Source organism: Physcomitrium patens, chromosome 4 (assembly GCF_059467195.1).
Source record: "Physcomitrium patens ecotype Gransden chromosome 4, ASM5946719v1, whole genome shotgun sequence".
Lineage (NCBI taxonomy): Eukaryota > Viridiplantae > Streptophyta > Bryopsida > Funariales > Funariaceae > Physcomitrium > Physcomitrium patens.
In genome coordinates, this window is record NC_143413.1 from 13,281,445 (window position 1) to 13,306,363 (window position 24,919).

The window sequence follows — 24,919 nt, forward strand, 5'->3', positions numbered from 1 at the left end:
TTTTGAATTTTTCTTTTCTCTGTGTATTGGCGTTTTTTACCTTGTCTTTTGGTTGTAGCTTGGTTAATGAGTTGAATATCTGTTTTTTGCGTTTTTTAGTATGTTTTTTGGTGTCTGTTTATTGAGAAGTTTTTATATCTTGTTTTGCCTTGTTTGAGTTTTATTATTTTCTTTTTTGCATTGCTTGAGCTCTCTTGTTTTTTCTTTGAAGATACTGTTCTTAGTTTTGGTTGCTAGCAGTTATGGACTGTGTAGGGATATTGTAGTCAGATTTATCCAAGGGCTTTAGTATTGTTTCGAATTCCTTTTGTTGAGCACTTTATCACCATGTTTTTATTGGAGTTTGAGAAGTTGGTCGTTGTTTTAGTCAGGTACTAGCGGCCAAGCTGCTCATGCCGTCTTATTTTTTTGTTTATTTTCAGTGTGGGGCTTTCATTTTCAGAGCTCTGGCATCCTCGAAGTTATTAACTAAGTTTTTTGAATTGCAATGTCGTGGTGGGTGACATGATCTGTTAGCTTCAATTTCAGGTCTTTTTTAGGTAAATCGTGTTCTTGAATCTTTAGAAGTTATCTGTCACTTTGTATCAAGAGAATAGCGAGAATCGGCTTGCATGCACCGCAGAGTTCTTGTTACGAAGTGGAATATCCTTAGGTGATGTATGGTTTATGTTAACCTGGTTGCAGGCTACTTGTCGGATGTTTAAAATTGAAGGGAATTATGTGAAACCACACCTTTAGATGTATCTAAACTAGGTATTCCATTTGGTTATCTTGCGATATATATCCAAATTTCAGACTCTAATCTAGTTTTTTGTAAGAACAAGATGAGTATAACCTTGCTGAATTGCAAATCTGCCAAGTGTGCAGCTGTAGTGGGTCATACAAGTTGGTTATAAACTAAGAATGGTTAACCGTACTATGTCAATCGGCACTGTTAGAAGTGCACACAGTTTACCACTAGATGTGTACAAGTTCTTAAATACATAATTTTCTTTTGTGGGCTTGTTATTGTTAGCTTGTAGAACGGAATTTTGCCAAGGCCATTGCCGTCATTCAGAGAGTAGTTATGGAAGGGCTGATGTTCAAAGTATGATTTTGAAGAGTAACATTTTCAATGATTATGTACACTTAGAAACTTCGTTCATTGTTGGAACAATAGTTCGATATTGCTGCATAAAACAGCGTTAACCAGAAACTTTCCAACCAGGAGATGTGGACTTAACAAGACTAAAATGTCCAAGTTCAACATAGCGTTCAGAAGTCAAATGCAACTGATTTGTGGTATTAATGATAAATTGCACCACGCAATGATTCAGACTGCGTGCTTATTCAGAACGGGTCCTGAAATATCAGAGTCCAGATGCGAACTCGGATTGCTGTTGGAATTACTAACAATGCAAGGAGCCGTAAGGGCCCCTGGTAATCCACATGTGCAGTGAGCTTGGACGTGAAAATTAAGCATGGTGCATGAACTAGAAATCAACAAGTCTTGGACAGAAAATGCTTTTACAACTGAAACTCCCAGAAACTCGGGATCTCCTCTGCTTACTGAACAGCCTCTTGATTCACCATCTTTTGATATGTATACGTGATACTGCACCCACTGGCAATTTCCAGGTGAACTATGCATCTGAACCAGTCCCCACCTCAAAGTCAAGCTAACTGATTTCCATGCCTCGGATTTTTGTGTCCACTGTGGTTCGCAGCCTTCAAAAACAATGTTGGGTAATTCTCTGTCATGTTCTCGTTCAGTAGATATACGCAGGTGACCTAGCATGCCATGTAAAATTTCAGGATCTTTCGAACCAGCAACGGAATCAGTAATCAAAGTTCTCGTGGTCAGGGTGTTATCCTCAACTAAGGATATGAGCTTCTTTACGTCGAGCTCGTGAGAGTACGTAACAGCATATATTTGGGAAAGTGCACAAATGCCTAGTTCCAACACATGCTTGCGCACAATCCACTTGTTACTTTCTGAATTGAGGGTCTCCAAATCTGCTTTGCGCGTAGCCTGCTGGACAACACAGTTTTTCAAGGTTGAAGGCACTTGTACTTGAGACCCTTCTTCTACCAGCAATACTACAATTCTTGAGCTTTCTCTGTGAATAATAAGAGCAATACAGATATGGAGCTGATCATCCACATGAACCTGTACCAAAGATGTAACCAGTCCTGATTTTAGAATCATGATATGTAATACTTGAACACCGTATAATGCTTTAGTTGCAGGGAATGATAGTCTATGTTGATATCCTACAAATTCGATTTCTGAAAAAGATATCTATGCAAAACGGTTTCTAACAAACACACGATTAGCGAGTACGGTAAACAATGAGAAAACAAAAGCAGTTAACAAAAATAATGAAAATAGACAAAAACTTACACAGTATGATGTATGAATCTCTCTCGTCTTTACGGGAACGTTACATTCATATAGCAGCACCAAACCTTGAGAGTCATCAGATCCTGTTAATTTTATGCAGGACCCTCCGCTATACGCTGCCTCATGACTGCCACAACAATGAATTTTTAATTCAGGGATTACCCCAAAAACGCTTTAGAACTTTAAGCGTGATAGGATAGGCTATTGTTGCCAAAGACGACAGGATAGAACGAGAAAAATATCCTTCAGCTTTTTGAACTCATTCTTTAATAAACAGAATAAACGAAAGTCAAGTGTCTAATTTCAAATGACTAACCTAAAAAAAAACATGTGAACGTACAAAAACATTTCAAGCTGACATGCTGCGATCTCATTTGTTACATTGTTAAGAAAAGTAATTAACTAAGGAACTCCTAGGCGAAAACTCTGATCATGTTCAAGTTTGAAGAGGCAAGAAACATCCATTAATGGGTTCTTATAACATCCGTCGTTGGATAAGTTCTCTAAAGATGATTAAACAAGAATGCATAGAAGCTGTTCATGCAAAAAATGGATGGGGTACATATGTCACCTCATGCTGACTTCCAAGGGACTTTCGGACAGTGCAATCACTTTCAATATCGGCTGCTCACAACGTCCGAAAGGTTAATATGCTAGAAGAAGACTCGATCATAAGGAACACCTAACTATAAACGGAAGCAGAGGAATTATGTAAATCGAAGGAGCACAGACATTAACAAATACCTGTAAATTTTGGCATGAAAGATTAAACCATGGCTGAGTTGAAACCTCCTTTCCTTCTACTGCCACCCGAGTTCCACAACCCTGTTGCCATTACCGCCATCAGCATCCGTTGAGCTTTATGCTCATTGAATAATTCTTCCTTGCAGTATAGAATAATCATAAATAGGAAATTTAAGAAACTTTAGAATGTGGATCAACGGCAATTTCCAAAAGAAATAAATAAATAAATCGTTCTCTAGTAAGTTCGGTGCTTCACTCGATTGAAGTCGGTGAAAAACGGAAGTGCTATTGGACTACAACGAGCAATTGGCCAACAGTCTTCAATGCGGCTCCACCACCTATATCAAAGAACATAGTTTAGATTTCAATTCCAACTGCGACTGATTTCCCAATTCAAATAACCACTAATTTTCACTGAGATCAGAAAGAACTTTCATATGTGCATTGGCACGCTTCTAAAAACTAACATAGGATTTCCAAAAGTAAAAAAAACGGCACGAAATAAACGTACAACACAGCAGGCTCACATCCGCAAACGAGTTTAGCACGTATAGTTGAAAAGAATATTTCTGCTTATAACCTGCTTTGGGCAATTTCAAAGGAAGGTGGTTGATTGGTTTCATAAACCCATGCTGGAGCAAATAAAGCTGCTGATACTTCTCCCTCGCGTGCTACCTTCAGCGCTTTGTCACACTGCGCACCCCTTCCACGTCAAACTAAATATTAGAAGACTTCAACACCTTAATAAATCCACCCAAGTTCAGCCTTGTATAAGACTAGCAAGAAAAAGGTTTCCTCTAGATAAACAATTTTTCTGGCTTAGCCCCATGCGAATCAACAAGATAAGCCTTTAACGCTGTGTACAGAATCTATGGCTGAGCATGACAAGTGGCGCCCACAAGCTCGATACCTCGAGTGACCATATTTTGAAAAACCAAAGTAATTGATACATTTCACACGTACAAAGGAAGAATTTTAAACGACATAAGACTAACACGGATAATAGGAAGCCTACATCAAAACCTCCACCACCAAATGTGTTGCGCCCAAAAACATCCACCCCCATATACACCTCAAAGTTCCGCTCCCCAGCTGCATTGGCACTTAATTTAGCCATCCCCTCCTGTTCCATATTCATCCGCAAAAGTGTGAACCGATGCATAGGCGTAAACCCAGTCAAAGACAATACCTACCGAGAGTTCATGCAGTGTACAAAAATCTTACAAACGGCGCAGGGATAGAGATTCTAAAACTTCAAGTATAATGTGCCCCCAGAACATGGCAAATTTCTTCTATAATGAGAACAATTCCATTTGATGCAGAGACTCACACTCCAAGTATAGTTGGTGAAGAGGCCATCACTGACGGCAAAAAAGGACCGATTTTTCTCGTTCAAACAATTTTGCCAATCTAGATCTCCTTCATCTGTAACAGCATCGTACCTACAATATATAATATTGATTTCAAATATAGTCTCAAGCATAATATAATATCAAAATATAGACACATTCTACATGGAAACAATCCAAAAGCGGGTTTAGGTTTTGGATAATACTATGTATCAAACTATTGTTGTTATTAGAAGTAGAAGTAGAGGTAGTAGTCAGAATGAATGCACAACATGGTGAGGCTATTACCAGATGACGTCAGAGTTGGGCTTCAGGGTGTGCATACATTGTCGCAAATGTTGCAAAAAAAGATGTAGACGTGGTAGATCCTTCGTATCCACCTTATTCTCTATATTGACCTGCTCGATTCAAAAAAGAGAAATCAGTAATAAATACTTGGAACCCTCCCGCTGAATCCTCCCACCTTAAGTATTATACATAATTTATAACTGCAATTACTGAAGGTTCTGGGTAAATGTGTGAGTATTTACATACCAACCAGCCATCAAAGCCCAAACCATAAGCCAAATCTGCCAACTGGGACGCGTACATACAGCAAGTTTCTGCACTGGCAAGGAGCTCCCGGCACACCGACGCACCGCGTGCCCATTCGGTAATAAAAGTTCCGAGGACCTGTTTGCAATATTCGAGGTAAAATAATATTAAATTTTAGCGTCGTAGCCCTGAAAGTGGCAAACAAACAAACCAAAAAGAAAAAATCCCTTCAAAAAACATTCTAAACGGTCACGAGTTCCGTATCATAACACATCCTCTAAGAGAGATCTTCTAACCCTCGAACATCGTAATAAACCCTTCATCAAACTCACCGGAACACCATGTTTGTGGCCGGCATTGATCCATCCTGGAGGTGGAATGGTCACTAGCGAATGTGAGAAGTACACAAATACATCGACCAAATGCCAATGCCAGAGAACGTACCCCTCCATTCCCTTCCTTCCCTGCACCCATTTGTCCTCTTGATAACCTCCCTTGTAATCATGACACACAAGCAGCTGTGGCCGCTTTGCCTCGATGTTAAGCGGCAATGGTACCGAGCCTTCAAGAAATTCCCGTACTGGAGACTTAAGAAGCTTTTGACCCGCCAAATCTGCCAGAGTATCAATCGGTTGGGCCACTGGTGATCCGTATTCAGACTCTGCAGCAGACTCTACCATGGCTGTAGCTACTTGAATTCTCCAAATACAGCAGGAACAAATTGCAGGTAGCTTCGACAATATTGCAAATACCCGCCTCCTTGCTTCTGCAATAAATACTCTAACTTTACGTCTCCGAAGCACCCTAACACTAAAGTACATATATATCTCCTGCAAAACAAATCCGAGAGTTCTCAGAATTCCTGCAAAGTAAACCTTTCAGCCTCCCTATGCTTTTACTACCGCATAATTTTGTTAGCATCACGCTCTTGGAAACACACCCCTCCAGTGTGCATCTTACCAGTTGAAGAAACCCCATCTTCTGACAAAAACTCTGCCTATCACCTCTCTCAAATAACAACCAGACTCACATGCTTAGAAAAACATCGGACACTGAAGTTAGAAAAGAAAACGTTGCGATTTCAACAAGCATTGAAACTACCGAAGTGTAAAATACCACGCAGCACCTGCACAAACGGTCAACCCCTACAACTCCAACATTCGAGAAATATAATGGATGGCTGGCAACCAAAACATACAGATCCAGCGAGAAAGAACAGGCTCACAGTAGCAGTCACCCATTCATGACCTGCGTTGTGGCTCCTTCAGACCCAGTGATGACATCTAACCCGACCTCTGCTACAAATGGTCGGAAGCGAAAGATCTACTCTGCCAAAACTCCAACAAATTTCGATTTATCAAATCTGGTTAACTGACACAACAATCTCATCTTGGTAATTACATGTCCACCTCCGCAATTTCAATGCTTCTTTTTCGCCGCAGCTAACTGACTCTTCCTGCGAAACAAAATCGACCTCGCGCAAATGATCTTGAAAGACTCGTACTCCACACACTGAAACTAAGCTCTCAGGACATCAACTCTCACAAGAGTCGGTATATCTCTCAGTCTGTCACTACCTGTGAAGCCAAATGTGGAAATCGTGAACACAGCCGTCCCAGTTCCTCAAATTTCTTACATGAATTCCAGACAAACTCCGGTGATTTCTGACCAGTTCCTCTGCAACTCGACATCTCTCCAATCCGGCCTTGCCCCTCCTGAGATCCCACAACCGATACGACGATCCTCTTGGTCCCTCGTCAACACCGATTTTGTGCACAGCAAATCTGTACAAACATCAAGCAATCCTCGGCAAATTTCTGTTTCACTCTAACATCCCAATTGCACTCTGGCGTTTTTACTTCATCTGCCAGCCATCCATGTGTGTCTGCAGGTACAGATGCCCGGCTCATTGACGGGCATGCAATTGCTAGGAGTCCCAAAATATTAGCACGAGGGGTGCAAGGATAAGGGTTTGAGATTTTAAATAAAAAACACAAATCCATTTATGAACAGTTGGATAGATTAAGGGTTTAAGATTTGTTAATTTGTAATCGTACACCGAGGGATTAGGGCTTTCTATTCATCCATTACCAGCTGGATACCCCTATTTCGCTACGGCCCTTTCTCACTGCCCAATTTCTGTATCTTTCTCAATGTCCTATTTCTTTCCTCACAGCCAGATTTCTGCATCTTTCTCACTGCCCGAAATCTTTATCTTTCTCACTGCCCGGTATCTATATCTTTCTCACTACCCGATTTCTGCATCCTTCTCACTGCCCGATTTCTGCATCCTTCTCACTGCCCGAGATCTATATCTTTCTCACTGCCCGATTTCTGCATCCTTCTCACTGCCCGAGATCTATATCTTTCTCACTGCCCAATATCTGTAGCTTTCTCACTGCCCGATTTCTGCATCCTTCTCACTGCCCGAGATCTATATCTTTCTCACTGCCCGAGATCTATATCTTTCTCACTGCCCGAGATCTATATCTTTCTCACTGCCCAATATCTGTATCTTTCTCACTGCCCAATATCTGTATCTTTCTCACTGCCCGATCTATATGTATCTTTCTCACTTTCCGATTTTCTTTTCCACGCACTTGAAGAAAAATGTTTTCTAACCTCTCTCTCTCTTCTTCTGGCAGTCGATTTCTTTCCAATGCCCCACCGCAGTTCGGTACCTTTGCCCCTCATGACCGCAGCAATACGTTCTCGTCCACGTCCCCAATCGTACATATGAGTTTCAAGCTCGTACGAGGTTCCCAAACTCAATATACGTTCCCACAATGCATTGTGAAGCGCTCTCACGTTCTCAACGAGGGCAATTGAAAATGACAATCATGTCCTCTTTTCATTACTCATTTTATATACTTACCTTGCTCTTCAAGCAAAACTCGCCATCAATGCTCGAAGGATAAATATATATGGGCCCCTTTCCTCCAGATTGTGGTAGGTAACCACTTCCTTTCTTACTCCATGACATAGAAACTTTCATACATGCTTTGCTTGATAGTTATTGCTGAAACTGGTCCATACGGTATAAATTTGAATATATAACTAAATGTAGTATTGATAAAAGTTTGTTGAAAATTTTATCAGAAAAAGTTTCAACAAACTTTATCAAACTCACTTAGTTATACATGTTTATAAATTTTTATTGATTGAGAATATTTCAAGAAACAAAATGTAGGAGGGATAGATAAGTTTCAATGCATTATTTTAAAAACAATAAAAACTATGTTTGTATGTATGGATAGGGGAGTTATAAATAGACCCATACTTTTACTAAATAGACCCAATCTTGATGAAAAACATGGTAATCATGATGAATATGGTTGGATTTTATTGGTTGCAAACCTAATAATGGAAAAATGAATCCAAAAATCATTGTTTTATTTATTTATTTTAAGGGTGGGTCAATCCATTAAAAACTTGGGTCTATATAATATTCTCATATATATATATCCACAAACACATAAAATTGATTAATCCCTTACTAATTATAAATGGTTAGAATATTGAATAACACCATAGAAAATATTTGTTGACAAGCTAGTAATATAGCACAGTCTATATTGATAAAGTACTCAAGGTAAATAACTTATTCTTTAATAATATCTTAACCAAGCTATTTATAATTATCTGTAAATTTATTGTAATTTACGGGTTTATAAAATTCTGTGTACAAATCATTAAAATCTTCACAGGCAACAATGTCAACCTTTTCTGAACTTACTAAAACTCAACTATGTTATCTACAAACGTGATATCACAATCATTTTGTAATCCATTCCACATATGGTTGTATTAAACAGCTCAAAAAGTCATCATAAACATTCTGCCTAACATGGGTTTTTGGTGTTTCATGCATTTATGTATACATACATACAGCTTTATATTCTAATACAGTATAAAATATATACCAATACACACATATGTATACAAACATGTGTACATACATGAATCACTCGTAGAAACTGATTTCTTTTTCTATTAACAGACACATAAAAAAATAGACAGTGTATTTTAGTATGTTCACCATGTGTAAGTTGCGAATGCAAGCCATGTCAATTACTTTTGATCCCACTAGAAAGTCCAAAAACTTTATACATAAATTGATGAAGTGTCTTAAAAACATGTTTTGTTCATGATAGAATCGACGCCGCACATTCTTCGATACTTATGTAAAACTGGAATAAATATGTTGCCTACTTTTATTTGCACCTGTGTGATGTAGAATAGAGACAATTACATTGATTTAGATGTGTCTATATCCTAAAATTAAATATGTTAGATCCATCTACATTAGTAAAAACTGAGAAATATATTGAACACCAGTTCTAATCAGTACATTGTAATCAAATTGAATGGTAGCCATTGAATGAATGACCAACAAAATGAAAATAAGTGGTACACATGGTAATGCACAGTCAGCTAACATTAAGAAAAAAACACTAACTCAACAAATTTCACAACTCGAAAGGAGGCGACGGACGCCAAACACAGAGTTGACATCGAAGCGAAGTGACAGAAGTAACGAATTTCGTTGGTTAAAGTACGCAAAAAAACGCAACCAGCAAAATCATAACTCCCGCCGAAGAATAAAGACACCAGGCGCGGTCACGTCCCAAGAATTTCAAACAAACTAAGGTGACAACAACAATGCAAACTGCCTCCAAAAACCCAAAAACAGTATCTACCCACCATAAAGCCCCAGAACCACGTAAGATCATACAGGCGAAAATAGATCCGTCGTAAAATTGAGAGACACACACAAAACACCACGTCAGAATCAACAGCAGCCATAGACACACGGACCACTCGAAAGGGGCGCCTCGACGGCGGGAGGTGCATCGCCTAATCCCGCGGCGCGTGGGGGCCTACATAATGGAAGACGGGGAGGCGGAGCGCTGCAGGGGACGGAGCTCGAAGACAACGACGTTGCAGCAGCAGTAACACGACGTCGGTCGGGCGGATCGAGGGAGGAGGGCTTGTGGGGCGTGGGGGGTGGAGGGGATCCGTGGTGGCGTGATCGGGTGGGCGACCCCGGGTGGCATTGGACTGTTGTTGTACGGGGCAGGAACACAGGTGGCGCCGCGGGGAAACCCAGCGAGCGAGCGGCGTCGGGTGGGACGGGGGCACTGGCTTGGCTGTGCGAGTGATCGAGTGTTCCTTCGCCGCCGATTCGCGAGGAGGGTTCGGGCGGGAAAACCCTAGAGCTGCCTGCAGTCCAGCGTGCTGCTGCCGGTGTCGTGGGGCAGGCAAGCAAATTGAGGCAAGCTTGGAGGGTGCGTCGCGGACTCGGGCCGGGCCGGGTCGGGTCGGGACGGGGGCTTAGAGTTGAATTTCGGGGTGGGGTGGGGTGGGGTTTGGGCTGTGTTATGTTGTGCATGCGCCCTCGCGTGCGGGAGGCCCTGGGGTGGGTGATCCGCCGAGGATGACCCCTCGGGCGTGGCGCAGGATGCAGCAGGGGGCCGACTAGAGGGGCCTGGCTGGGGCATCCATCTGGGAGCAGTAGCACGCGAGGTGGGAGCAGATTAGAGGGGAGGGGGGATAGATCCGCGTCTGGAGTGCTGGGTAGCAGAAGCGGCGGCGGTGAGGTAGTTCGGAGGAGCGGCGGGTAATTTTTTTGGGGGCGTTGGGAAAGGGGTTGCGGTTGTAGGTGGCCTGCGAAGGGTGGTGGAACAGGTTAGGATGAGTGTTTGAGCGAGAGGGCGACGGGGAGGAGGGAGGGAGGGAGGGAGGGGGGGGAGTAGCCCTGCGAGTGAGTCCGCATGCATGGCGTCGATAGCCGTGTTGAATCATGAGCGGCACGCGAACCCTTACTCCGTAGGGGCGGACGATATGATGAAGAAGGGGCCGAAGATGGCGAAGGTGGGCGCGGACGTGTCGAACGAGCCCCGGGCTTTGAAACGGAAGTCGATGAGTTTGAACCAGGAGTATGTGCAGGGGCCGGCGGGCGTGATGACGGTGGACGTGGCGAAGCTGAGCCGCGAGCAGAGGAGCGAGTTGCGGAAGAAGCTGAAGCGGGGGCTGGAGGAGGTTCGGACGGTGGGGTGCAAGATCGAGGCGTGGCTGGAGGTTCTTGCGAAGGGGAGGCAGCGGGCGGGGGGGTTGGGATCGGAGAGCAAGCAGCATTCGCAGGGGAGCGAGGCTAAATCGGGTCGGGGGGCGGAGACGTGGCAGGGGAGGAAGGAGGTGGCGTCGGTGGTGTCGGATCCGGCGTCGTCGTCGGGCGAGACGCCCCGAGACATGCCGAAGGAGATGTCGCAGAGGGAGGCTCGGCTGGCGCGTCAGGCGAGCGTGGCGGTACCGGAGGCTTCGGGCGGGACGCCGAGCGAGAAGATGAAGCGGACGCCGAAAGCGAACGCGCTGTACGTGAACTCGGAGTTCGTGTCGGGGAAGGACAAGATGCCGGCTCCGGAGAAGGCGAAGGCGAAGAGGGGGGTGGGGGAGAAGGGGACCCTTGATGGGAGGGACCCTCGGCGGCAGAAGGTGGAGGCGGCGCGGGGCAAGAGGATGGGCGAGATGTTGAAGCAGTGCATGACGCTGCTGCGGAAGCTGATGACGCACAAGCACGGGTGGGTGTTCAACGAGCCGGTGGACGCGGAGAAGCTGGGGCTGCACGACTACCACTCGATCATAAAGAAGCCGATGGATCTGGGGACGATCAAGAAGAAGCTGCACCTGAAGCAGTATGCGTCGCCGTTGGAGTTCGGGGAGGACATTCGGTTAACGTTTTCGAATGCGATGACGTACAACCCGGTGGGGCACGACGTGTACGTGATGGCGGAGCTGCTGAAGAACATGTTCGAGGAGTGGTGGAAGAACATGGGGAGGAAGGTGGAGGAGGAGAGGAGGCGATGCGGGAAGGAGGAGGAGATGCTGGCGAACGACGAGGACTCGGTGGAGGAGAGCGGGGAGGTGCGGAGGGGGGAGAGGGATGTGGTGTCGTTGACGCGGGGGAAGGCGAGCTCGCGGATGGGTTCGCAGCCGAAGCCGCGGCCGGAGGAGGTGGGGAAGAGAGCGATGACGTTCGAGGAGAAGAGGAAACTGAGCGTGAACTTGGAGAGGCTTCCGGGGGACAAGCTGGAGCGGATTGTACAGATCATAAAGAAGAGGAATCCGGATTTGGGGCAGAACGAGGACGAGATCGAGGTGGACATAGACTCGTTCGACAACGACACGCTGTGGGAGCTGGATCGGTTCGTGACGAACTACATGAAGAGCAGGGGGAAGAGGGCGAAGTCGAAGGCACAGGCGCAATACGGGGACGTTGAGGTGGGTGGAATGTGGGGGCGGGGGTTTATGGTGGTGAACGGCGGGGGTTGTTGGGCGAGCGGGTTGATGGTGGTGGCGGGAGCGGGGAGGAGGGGGTGCGAGGTAGTGAGCGGGAGAACGTTGTGGGATGGCAAGGTACTGATTTGTGGTTTGGGGCGGTGGGGACAGATGGCGGAAGCAGGCGATGGGGAGGGGCGCAGAGGTGGAACTGGTGAGGGATGGGTGGGCGTTGTTTGGATGATATTGTGGGGGCGTGGAGTGTGGGATGATGGGTGGTGGGGTGTGCGAAAGAGGAGAGTGGTTGACATGGTTGGTTTGTGGTACAGGCGGGGAAGAGGGTGAGAGGGATGTAGATATCGGCGACGACGTGGGCGCGACGAAATTCGCGCCGGTAGTGATCGACAACGGGAGAGAATCGAGCAGCTCGGGGAGTGACAGCAGCGACTCGGGGAGCTCGGACAGTGGTAAGTGCGGAGAGGGGAGGTTGCAGTTGGTGGCGGAGGGGGTGGGAGGAGACGGTTTTTGAAGGGGTTGGGGGTTGGTGGTTGGATGTGTAGATTCGGATTCCGGGAGCTCGTCGGGGAGTGAATCGGATGCCGAGGATGGGCAGACTGGTGGTGGTGGTGGTGGTGGTGGTGGGGGTGGAGGTGGAGGCAAAGCATCACATGACAAGGTGTGAATGATGGGGTTAGGGCTGGAGTGAGGGTTATGAAGGCTGGTTAGTTTCTCGTGGGGATGCTCGGCGAGGTGATGAAATTTGGTTGGCTTAGTCGTGGTTCCTTGCTTGGCAGCCGTTGTACTTTTCGTCGCAGCAGGCTGCGTGCCTGGTGTGAAGATATTGGGTCTCTAGCTTTGGCTTTAGTTCAAGTCAGGAGGGCTTGCGAGTGTGTCCTACATTGAACTTACACTGGGAGGTGGAGGCTGAAACATGCCAGTCGATTGCGGGTTGTCCGCCGCAACCGCTGCAGGGCCCGGCGGGCAGAGACCCCGCAAGCGAGCACACAGGCAGCCCTATGGCAGCGACGGAGGTGCCGAAGAGTGAGTGGTTTCGTGCTCTACTTGTGGGGGGGGGGGGGAGGGGGTGGGGGTGGGGTGGGAGAGTGGTGTTTGGGAGGGAGGCGGTGGAAAAGCAGCGAGAGGTGGGGGGTTCTGGGGCGTGGTGTGGGATGGAAGAGGTGAAGGTGGTGGTTTTGGAGAGCGGGGGGTTGTGGATGCGAGCGAAGGTGTGATGGTTTTGGTGGAGGCATTGGGTGGTTTTTGGATGCGAACGGTAGGACGGGCGTGGTGACGGAGGATGGGGGGGGGGTGTGTTTTTTGTGGATGCAGGGGACGGTGGGGCGAACGATGGGGAGGGTGTGGTCGTGAGGGTGGCGGCGCAGGAGAAGAGCAGTTCGGGGCGGCAACTATCGCCGCAGCAGCAGTTGCGGGCAGCCCTACTGAAAGGGCGATTCGCGGATCTAATAGTGAAGTCTCAGGAGAGGGCGCTTCTGGAGAAGAAGGTGAGAGTGAGTGAGTGTGTGTGGGTGTGGGACGGGGTGGTGGTGGTTGAAGGGAATGCTGACTGGTGACGTGGTTGGGGGTGGTGAAACAGAACGAGAAAGTGGACCCGGAGAAGTTGAAGAGGGATCGGGAGGAGATGGAGAGGAGGCAAAGAGAGGGTGAGTTTGTTGGAGGTGTTGTGGATAGAGTGGGTGGAGTTATGGCAGCGATGGTGGTGGTGGTGGTGGTGTCGGTGTTCTGAAGTGGGGTTGGGGATGGAAATGTGATGCAGAGAAGGCGAGGCTGCACGCAGAGGCGAAGGCAGCGGAGATGACGAAGAGGAAGGCGGAAGCGGAGGCTGCGCTACTGGTGAGGCAAAAGAGGGAGGCGGAGCGCGAAGAGGCTCGTAGAGAGCTGCAGCAGGTGTGTGTGAATGTTTATTCTATGGATGGAGGCGGGGGCTGTGTGGGGTGAGGTGAGTATGGGGGTTGCGTGTGGGAGACGTGACGGGACGCGGTGGGTGGGCGGGTGCAGATGGAGAGGACAGTGGAGATAGACGAGAACAGCGGAATACTGAAGGATTTGGAAAGGCTGCGGTCGGTACCGTTGGAGGCGATGTTGGGAGGAGGGCACGATGCGGGGAACGGGGATGAGGGGTCGGCGGATGGTTCATCGACGATCGCGTTGCAGGGCGGGAGCAATCCGCTGGAGCAGTTGGGGCTGTACATGAGGAACGACGACGACGAGGAGGAGGCGCACGAGGAGGAGGAGGGGGAGATGGACGGGGAGTCGGCGCAGGCGGTGAAGACGGACGAAGAGGACGAGGTGGTGGACGTGGAGGACGGCGAGATCGACGTGGAATAGGCGGGGGGGGGGATGGGAGGGGAGGGGATGGAGGCGTGAGGCACGGGGTAATAGGGTCTTGGTTGCGGGTTCTGTCGTAGCAATGAAACAGGTATACGGAAGAGCTGGGAGAGCTCGGTACCTGGCGGAGGTACGGAGAGCTGCCAGGCATTGTACAATGGATATGTATGAAGAGAGACCCCAGGACGGTAGGAGTCCGTCCCGCCCAGCCCAGCCGAGGTGAGGGTGTGGATAGGGTAGGAAACGGTGGGGCTTTTGTGATGTAAAGGGTGGGAAAGGGGGGAAATTGAAGAAGAGGATGTGAAACGAGGAGATTGGAATAGGAATGGAGGGGAATGTACATGAAGACGGCGTGGATGCGTGTGGTGTGGTGTGGTGTGGTGTGGTGGAATGGCTTGTGGGTGGAGAGATAGGGTGTGAATGGTAGTGCGTTTGGATTTGATATCGGTGAGCGAGTTGATCGTATTCCGATAGAGCAGGATGTGGGCCTGGTTTGGGGAGAGATTGGGTGTATTGTGATGATGTTTGTGGTGTGGGGATGAGGTAGTGTGCGTGTGTTACCACCGGTCGCTTTGACGGAGGACGGAAGAACAAGGGTATGTATGGAATGTGGTGTGCGGGTTATGTGGGATGGAATTGTAACTGGAATGGTGCGTTAGGGGACGTAGAGAATGTAGAACGTAACTTATGAATAACACATTATGAACTTTTTTAATGGGTTTATTGTTTGCTGCATCATCTTGTTCATCTTGCAGACGTATAAATTCCTCCTCAGTAGGTGTGTAGGCTTTGTTTAAATCAATGTCTAGATCATAATTGATGATCTCTTGTGCATTCGTAGTGTGTCCAATTTCACTCTTTGCAAATACCATTGCCAATTGTTTTGTTGTGGTAGGAACTATTTCCAACACTTTTTGTATTGTTTCTTGAGCTGCTCTGTCTCTCATGGTTGTCTCCTCTATTTCCCTGTTGTAAAAAGAAAGCCAAAATTATACGTGTAATTTTTCATCAATTTATGATTCTTGATGTAATATCAGTAATGTTCCAACCATTCTCTAGTATCATTGTTCATTGGTACACATTAATAATATCTTTGCTCTTAATGCTATGAGAGAATTTATTCGTTGTTGAATCAACTGCTTGCGATATTCAGCTTTGAATGATGGAATAGTTTTGTTTCCATAGGTTGGAATTTACTTAGTGTTTATAGGTAGGAACTCAATTCTCAATTGTGCATCTATGTGAGGTACTTGGACGTTTGAGAAATCATCAACCAATAGTAACACCTTCTATTTTTGTACATCAACCATCTTCCTCTCTAAATCAAGCATAAATTCTTTAAATACACTTGTTGTCATCTTCCGTCGAATGGACAGTTCTTGTCAAGTAGAAACTTACGAGCTCTCGGAGGAGGTACCTCGTATTCCAGAGCAGGTTTCTGCTCCCCAGCAGCTCCAGCCCGCACTCTGCAGTCAACAGGTCGCTGTAACAACGGATCGAGCAAACGTCACAGCCCCCCTCAGCTCACTGAACGATGAGGAGCGTTCCCCACCCTTACAGATTACCATGGCACTAAACCGCCTCCAATCTTACTAAGAAAAAATGAAAAAACTTAACAAACTACATGGATCTATGTCACATATTTGGGGGCACTCCGGGTGTCAGAAAACTATCCATGTGGATCTTCATAGGTAATTTCACAAGCTGACAATTAGGTCCAATAACTATTTCGAAATACAGTGTAGACAAGAAGAGGGGAGGACATGCACGTTGACATCTCATGGAAGCTGGCTTGAAGGGTTGACATCACTTTCTGTAGTTGGTCTCCATACTTCAACACTGACCACCCTCTTAATAAATCAAGCCTTAAGATGGGAGTTTGGGCCCAAACACGGGAGCTCCCTCCCTTCCTAAGAACCCATGAGTTCTTGCGCAAAACGTTTGGGAACTTCAGCAAAGTCCTTTGTGCTGACGACACCGACACTTTCACCGCTCTCAGGCCCTAGAGTGTGCATACTGACAGACAAAATCGAGGCCTTGCCCCTATCAATCATACTATCCCAGCTTGACGACGAAGGGGGCATTGAATATTTGTTGGAATACAGCGGCCTACCCTCTCAATGCAATAGATGTCGCTCTTTGGACCATTCGGTACAAAAGTGCTAGGTTGCAAGAAGACCAGCAGCTGAAAGAATGAACAACAAACGCACGCAACGTGGAATCACCAAATACATGTAGCCTCTACCCCAAGCGAGAAAGGAAGGGCCCTAGTACCACAGAATATAGCAACACATCCCAATGAACATCCCGCCAAATGTCAGACATTTCTTTGGCATCCAAAACAGGACAAACAGAAGAGCCAAGCCTCTACCACTGCCTACATCTAGACAAGAATACACGGATACAAAGCCAAAAACTTACAAAACAGTTTTTGGTCGGCTCTAGCTCCCAGTCGAATCCCAGATGACACAACTGCCTCCGCAGTCATACTCCCCGCCTTTTACAGGAAGAGAGAGGGCCTCCCCAAAGCATTGATCAAAACAAAAGGCCCCTCAACAAAACCGCCGCAACCTTCTCCCTGTCACATGGCCTTGAGGAAAAAGCCTGGACACAAACGTCGGCTTGAACCCATATGGTTAATTAGACCATGCTTCACATTCGGGGTAAAATTGTCTTGAAACAAAAACATGTGAATCCACTCGGGGTCGGCGAAGACGCACACTGGCTATACACATGGTCACAACCAAAGTTGGGCTCCTCACTCTGCATAATCACAGCCTTACTCAACAACAGCAAGGAGTGTACACAACAAGGAACACTAATGGATTGCGATGGACGATACTTCCATCAATCCTCAAGATTATCTCCCATGATTTCTTTCCCACCGCACAGGCATGGGACATTGAATCAACAGATTTATCATCCTTCCTCGGGTACAACTCTCCACGATTGCCCGAGGACCACATGCCTCATCATCGATCCGCTACACCAACTCTGAATAGCGAAGACGAAGACGGGGAGTTTGTAATCCCGCAGACGGACTTTAAACCCATCAAAGAAACTCGTTATGTGCAAGAAACCCATTGAAGATCATAAAATGATGTGGTTGTAGCTGGTGTAGGATTGAAGGATGTTGAAACTGGATTAGTGCCCTTGCTGTTTACTGCTACTGGATTACTGATATTACACATGGTACATAAGATTTCGCACTTCAAAGAAGATTTAACAATTCAAAAACAAGTGGAATCTTTATATGCATAAGAATCTCATCTTCTACTTTACATTCTTTCATTCTTGAAATCCCCTCTGGTGGTAAAAACAAAGCACCCAGATGCATTACATTGAGTGCCGTGGCATGTGTCATATGATCGTTGGCTAAACAAACGTAAGCCTATAACAAAAAATGCTTTGCCACACCTCTGCCTCAATATGTATAACTGTTTTTTGTGTAGAACAGTGCCTTGCTTAAGGAAGAGGTGTGTCCAAATATTTCTTCTTTGCACTTTTGAACCCATATGTTCCATTTCAAGCTAGTACACAAGAGATCCTAGGGCATGTTGTTGTTAATTTGTATACAAGATTTTGAATCCCATGAAGTAGTTTAGGCTGTATTGGCATTATCAGATTAATTCATGGTGCCAAAATGTATGTTATGTGAGATGGTGTAGTTGTTTTGTTGGTTGTAATAGGCCCAAAGGGCATTGAAGCAATGCCATGCAGAAAAAAAAAAAAAATCCTTGGGCAGTTGTACAAGACGTGTTTCTGCATCTTTGTTAGTGCAAAGTTGTAGAGGTTGCATGTATTGTGGCTAAATGTATAAGATCTAGGAAGAGATAATATTAAAATATGCAAGCAATATGAAGTAAGAAATTTCTTTCAATTTTTTTTTATCCTTGATTAGAAATCATTTTAATTTAAGAACACAAGCTATCATTGGATAAGAAAAAATAATATACTAAGCAAATAGAATGTCCCTGAGGGCTCTTTTTTTGGAACAAGGCTACATATTGTACTAACAAAGATAGTTTTAAAGGATAAACATTCATTCTTCTATTGGCCAAACTAGTAGATTTCTTATGTGAGTACAAAGTAATAATGAAGAGAAGGGCCCAATATATCACCTTGTAATGGACTCTATACATAAAAGTTGGGAATTATTAATATATATATGCATTCAATTATATTAAATCACATACATATCTATGAAAGAAGATTTTTCAACATCCACTTCTAGCAATCAATTAGATATTGAAGTAGGGAGGGTTTTTAATATGATTGATGAGCTAAACAATAAACAAGGAAGTTAGGATACAATCAAAAGAGACATTAAGAAATTAATTGCACAGAAAGAAAAGACAAATACATCTTGGTCTAGAAGACTATTTTAGAGTAGATGAATTTATGAAAGGCTTTCCTAAATAGTTTTGTAAGATAATATGCATGTTTTCTTAGAAATGAATTGCTTCTATTTAGATAGATTTTACTAAAATTAAACTTTAACTTTGATCCAAAATTTGGCTATAATTTGGCCCATCTTATTGCATGTTTTCAATTTTTCTTTAGTTTTTGAAAAAATCCAACTGTCCCATATAAAGTCATTACACCAACCTGCATTTAACTAGCACCTATTCACATGTGCTATAATGAAGCCATTAATACTAGTAGAATTGAGTAGGGCCATCTTAGGATATTTGATAAAATCTTAGAATGTTCAATTAGTAGAGGGACTTAAAGTACTAAAAAGTACAATAATTAAAAGACTTGCTCCCACCATGTTGAACGTCAAGAGGCCTTTGTTGCCTATTTGTTACCAATCTTTGAAGCAAAATTAGAGCTACAATGCAAATAGAATTATCAATAAGCTCAAGATAACTTCAACGTGGTACAATTGGCTTTTCATTACCGATGCCAAAAGATCCTAGAAGCTAAACATGATAGATACAATTTGAAATGGACCAAAATTGATGACAAATATAACTATGAATCTTTTAACTTCTATATTAGATACAAAAAAATCTATATTTATAAGAAAATTAATTTAAAAATATATATCATTCATTGGCTATAATGAGATGCAATAATACGTCAATTTTCTTAATATCCAATTTTATTTGTACAATAATATTGTCAAACTTAATCAACAAGTTTGGTAGAACTACTTTTTAAACATTCCAAAGTATGTTATAATAGAATAAGGTGAGAAGCTTATTTATAGCTTTTCAATATGTGAAATTAAAAGACAATCAAAGAACTCCCCTTAGATAAAGCTCTCAATATGGATAGAATTTCCATCAAGTTCTTCTAGATATTTTTGAAAAAAATTGGAGCAAACCCTCTTGGCCTAATCAAAAAGATTTTCAAGACTAAATCTTTATGCATAGCTCTTAATATAAGTAAGATTTGTCTTCTTGTAAAAAAAATGAGAATTAGCCTACTTTAATAACTTGCATCCAAATTCCATATTAGGTGATGTTTACAAGATAATAACCAAGGTATTAGTAAATATGATGATTTTTTTTTTCTCTACTCAAATCCAAAGCTTTCAAATGGTATTTCTTCTAAAGAAGTATATTTTCAACAACATATTCATAATTCAATTGACAATAGACTAGGTGGAAGAAAGTAATCAACTTCTTGTCATTTTGTTACTTGACTTTGAGAAGGCCTATGACAAGATCGGTTGTAACTTTCTCAAAGAGACCATATTGCATATAAAATTCTTCCAAGACTAGGTGACTATTGTAATATTGTTATATACAAAAGTTATAATTAGGTTCATACTTAATGGTGTATTTTGGGAGCAATTCTCTATACAAAGATCAATGATAAAAAAATGTCTGTTAGTACCTTATATCTACATCCTTGCAAGCAATGTTTTAGGCCACATACTCTTAAATCCATCAATATCACTAACTCGATTTACTCTCTTAAAAGGCCAATCAACAACAAACCAAATATACACCAACTCTGTTATATATATTAAAGAAAGAAAAAATAACTTGGATATGGTTATGAATATACTTATAATGTTTTATAAGGATAAAAGAGCCAAGATTAATTGGTATAAGTCTTTTAGAATCTAGGCATCTCATCAACTTCACTTGTAGTAATGGATAAAAAATCCCAACTTTCATTAGCTATGCCTTAGAAATACAATCTAATACTTGGAATTATAAAGCAAGTTCAACGCATTTTTAAAAGTTATAGCCAATAAAATTATTCAAAACTTAACTATTGATCTCATAATCCAAGGTGTATAAAATTTATTTCTAGTGCAGAGAATTATGGCAAAAAATTAAATAATACTAACCATAATCTTGTTCTTGTGCTTATATTTGGCAACCACAAATTCCACATTCAAAATCATACATACACTCATTTAAAATTTCATCTACGGAACTTGGATTCGTAAGGCAACTGAGGCAAAATTAAGATGGAGAATATTCATTAAGATTTTGGATTTAAAAGAGCCAAAGTATTGAACTCTTGATTATAAATATAAGCATTCATAACTAAATTTGTAATCAAAAGTCTCAAACTAGGCTACAAACCATAAATAGTCTTTACCAAACACAATTTTGGTCATATTAGATCCACCAAGGTGGGAAGATAGCCACATCACCTTTATTGGATCTCAACATGATGTACCCCTCTGTTTTCCTCTCTTTCCTTCCATCTTTCTTCCCTTCTTTCTTTCTTCCTTCTTTGTAGATCTTCCTCTCTACAAAGAACAACCTTCTAGATATGGCTTTCAATAAAATCGGATCTAAAACATATCTCTTCAATTCATGCTATAGATATACTCAAACAATTATTTTTTGGCAATCAATTAATATGTTAGGCATCAAGAGCTATATTTGATTCTACTTACTCTACTTCCATAAATACATAAGAGTTCCAAATTAAGCATGTATTTTATCAACTTTCTAGACAATGGCTTATTAAAGCTTTTTATCAAAATAGCCATTGGCTCACACGTAATTACCTTGTAGTAGCCAACACTTCTTTAAGCTATTTTTTAGATGCCATCTTGTACAAACTTATTCAAATCTTATAATTAGATCATCTCAACTACATCAAGCATTTGCATTGTATACCTTGTTGAACAATAAGTATGCCTAGATTGACTATGCTATGTATTCTAGGTACTACACTCCAAGGAAATAATGTCAAATGATGCAAGCTTACAAGTGCTCCTTCAAAGAATCCTTCATCATGTTTAAATTCATTTTACATTTGATATAAAAGATAAAGTTGTCTCTTTTGATTCCAAGGCCTATATTATAAAAGATAGGTTATGGCTCTATAATACGGTTTTTATCAATCACTTGGCATATTATCCTTGAAATTGACAATGGACTAAGCTCGGCAGTCTTAAAACATGTAATTACTTCTAGTATATAATAAAATAAGGCTATTGAGTTAGCCTATCCAAAACCAACATTACTATGTAAAGACTACACAATCTCAAGAGACATAGATATTTTCAAAATAAAAAAGGCTTCTAATTTAAAGGATTCAAAAACTTGTACTTTTTTTTGCAAGATTGCAGCTATACAATGGTTGCATCTTACTAGAAATTTATCTATTGAGAAATAGAGAGTTGAAGCCTCTGAGAATGGTATATATAATTTGTGCAGCTTTGGACTTATAAAGATGTACAAACATGCCTTATACAATTTCTTAAGGATTTTTTCTACATGACATCACTTCAATGCCCTTTGGATCCATTACAACCTACAAAACAACTACACCATCTCACATAACATACATTTTGGTATCATGAATTAATTTAATAATTCCAATATAGCCTCAATTAGCTCTTAGGATACAAAATCTCATATACAAATTAACAACAACATGCCCTAGGATCTCTTGTGTAGTAGCTCAAAATAGAACATATGGATTCAAAAGTACAAAGAAGAAATATTTGAACATATTTTTTTCTTAAGCAAGACATTATACTACATATAAAAAATGGTTATACATATTGAGACAAAGATGTGGCAAAGTATTTTTTATTATAAATGCAAACCAAATAAGATCACCTACCTGGCTATTATCTTCTATAAGGTTTGAATAAAATGTGGTATCTTTGTAAGTTCAAAAAACTCCTCACATTGAAATTGGCTCCTCCCAATTATCTTTTTTTTATGCTGAAACTAGTGAAGAATGTTTTCTAGCCACTTAAAAGTATATTTTTTAAATCACATTTTTCATAGGATTTAATAGGAATAACTTTAAAAAGTAAGGACCTTTCTTTTATCATAGACAAGTTCTTTGATGAAGTAAATTGAGAGATTAAAGGGCACCTTTCTAAACTATATTTGCAAAATGAAGTGAATACAAGTAATATTTTCTTTCCAATAAGAGCAAAGAAACCAAGTCTTTTAGGTACATTTACAATTCAATAAGGTTATTTTAGTTCAGATGCTATGCAATTTGTATCACAAATTGCATATAAAGATAGTTAAAGTTTAATACATCTAACTGAAGAATAGATGGAAAGAGAAGTAGAAGAGATTTTGACAAAAATGGAGTAAGAATATTTGGAACAACAAGTATATCCACCTTGAATGCTTTTGCAACAAAAAAAGATGAAAAAGGAGAGATAATAATGATACAATGTTGTTCCATATAATCTTACAGACCTCCTCTATTTATTTGATTTAGCTAAGAGTTGTCCATTGTTTTGCAATGGCATCATTGCCTTCAATATCTATGCAGCGACGAACTAACACCTATAAAGTAATAACTTTCAAACATAGATGGCAAACATGAGATAGTTTTTTAATCTAAGCCTTTGTCACCTTCAATGATAATTGGATTATTTCAAACTAATAAATAATAGAAGTGGCAATAAACATAGACATGATTGGAAAACAACTACAATATCATGTACAATATACTTGAGACACATTACATGCTTGGAGGTAAATCTCTATAAACCAAACCATTCATCATAATTTCTCTATTAATTCAATATTTGGTACTTTGACAAAAGTCTCCACTCATCAAAAATAATTATGACTAGATATGATTATGAATAGTTATGTGTGAGATTGTTACAAGAAAACGCAACCATAGTCAAGTTTGTTTATGAAAAGGTATTAGGATGACATTTGTTTAGCCAATAGTCATATAACACATGCCACGACATTTAATGTAATGGATCTCGATGCTTTGTTTTTAATAATAGAGAGGATTTCAAGGAAGATAAAATATAAAGTAGAAGATGAGATTCTTATACATACAAAGGTTCTACTTATTTTTGAATTTTTAAATCTTATTTGAAGTGTGAAATCTTATGTACCATGTATAATATCAGTAATTCAATATCAATAATTAGTGAGGGCACTAATCCAGTTTCAACATCCTTCAATCCTACACCAGCTACAACTACATTACTTTATAATCTTTAATGGATTTCTTGCATATAATGAGTTTTTTTGATGGTTTTATTGTTAGTTGCATCATCTTATTCATTATGAATACCTATAAATTTGTCTTGAATAGATGTATTGGCATTGTGTAGATCGAATTCTATTTTATAATCAATAAACTCATGTATGTTCATAGTATGTTTAATTTCATTTTTTGCAAATATCAATGTAAATTATTTTAGTTATGTAGGAATTTTTTCGAACTCTTTTATCTATATTGATTTTAAAGATTTTCATAGTTGCCTTGTTTGCTTCTATATTGTCAAATAAAACATAAAAGATAGGTGTATATTTTCAAGAATTTATGACTATTGATGCAATAATACTAATGTGCCAAGTATTTTCTATCATCGTCACATATGAGTACACATTAATAATATCTTTGCTCTTTTCAATAAAAAAAAGTCCATTTGGTATTAAATCAATAGCTTATGGTATTGAGATTTGAATAATTGAATAGCTTTTATATTTATAGATTAGAATTTACTTATAGTATTTAGAAGTATGAATTTAAGTCTAGTCTTTTTCAATTATGCACCTAAATTAGGTACTTTGTGACCTAAGAAATTATCAACCAATAGTAATACCTTTTCTTTTCATGCAACAACTGTTCTCTTCTCAAAATCAAGCATAAAGTTCTCTAATACACTTGTAGTCATCTAAGCTTTCTTATTTGCAAATTACTTAATTTTAAGGTTATTTAGGTTTTGAATGTGCCTACATGAAAATTCTTGAGGCTTCATATATTTATTAAAAACCAAAGGAGGAAGTTTGATGGTACCATCAACATTTGCAATAAGTGCAATTGTAATGTATCCCTTCTCATCCTTCTTTTCACATAG

General features: G+C 41.7%; 2 protein-coding genes across 2 annotated transcripts; one reads left to right on the plus strand and one right to left on the minus strand.

The window, feature by feature from the left end:
- Window positions 1-1,235: 1,235 nt before the first annotated feature.
- On the minus strand, window positions 1,236-6,799 carry LOC112281157 (cytosolic endo-beta-N-acetylglucosaminidase 1). The gene is made up of 13 exons (XM_024517390.3): window positions 6,647-6,799; window positions 6,259-6,333; window positions 5,343-5,840; window positions 5,011-5,148; window positions 4,765-4,874; window positions 4,458-4,569; window positions 4,143-4,250; window positions 3,708-3,820; window positions 3,384-3,465; window positions 3,128-3,208; window positions 2,955-3,007; window positions 2,384-2,510; window positions 1,236-2,149 (listed from the first exon to the last, which is right to left on the minus strand). The coding sequence occupies exons 3-13, from the start codon at window positions 5,829-5,831 to the stop codon at window positions 1,313-1,315; spliced, it is 2,250 nt and encodes a 749-aa protein (XP_024373158.1). The 5' UTR covers window positions 5,832-5,840; window positions 6,259-6,333; window positions 6,647-6,799; the 3' UTR covers window positions 1,236-1,312.
- A 3,575-nt stretch (window positions 6,800-10,374) lies between these two features.
- LOC112281578 (transcription factor GTE9) lies at window positions 10,375-15,349 on the plus strand. Its single transcript, XM_090249826.1, has 9 exons — window positions 10,375-12,291; window positions 12,460-12,502; window positions 12,618-12,755; window positions 12,849-12,964; window positions 13,227-13,329; window positions 13,618-13,790; window positions 13,883-13,949; window positions 14,063-14,193; window positions 14,305-15,349. The coding sequence occupies exons 1-9, from the start codon at window positions 10,789-10,791 to the stop codon at window positions 14,632-14,634; spliced, it is 2,604 nt and encodes an 867-aa protein (XP_090105952.1). The 5' UTR covers window positions 10,375-10,788; the 3' UTR covers window positions 14,635-15,349.
- Window positions 15,350-24,919: the final 9,570 nt, after the last annotated feature.

Bases quoted from the DNA above. Each gene is read 5' to 3' on its own strand.
- LOC112281157 (XM_024517390.3), bottom strand. From the start codon at position 5,831: ATGTACTTTAGTGTTAGGGTGCTTCGGAGACGTAAAGTTAGAGTATTT. The intron at 3,821-4,142 runs GTAGGCTTCCTA...AGGGGTGCGCAG, and splicing joins TTGGTGGTGGAGGTTTTGAT to TGTGACAAAGCGCTGAAGGT. The intron at 2,511-2,954 runs GTGACATATGTA...TTGTTGTGGCAG, and splicing joins CCCTTGGAAGTCAGCATGAG to TCATGAGGCAGCGTATAGCG.
- LOC112281578 (XM_090249826.1), top strand. From the start codon at position 10,789: ATGGCGTCGATAGCCGTGTTGAATCATGAGCGGCACGCGAACCCTTAC. The intron at 12,292-12,459 runs GTGGGTGGAATG...CGGTGGGGACAG, and splicing joins CGCAATACGGGGACGTTGAG to ATGGCGGAAGCAGGCGATGG. The intron at 12,503-12,617 runs GTGAGGGATGGG...TTTGTGGTACAG, and splicing joins GGGGCGCAGAGGTGGAACTG to GCGGGGAAGAGGGTGAGAGG.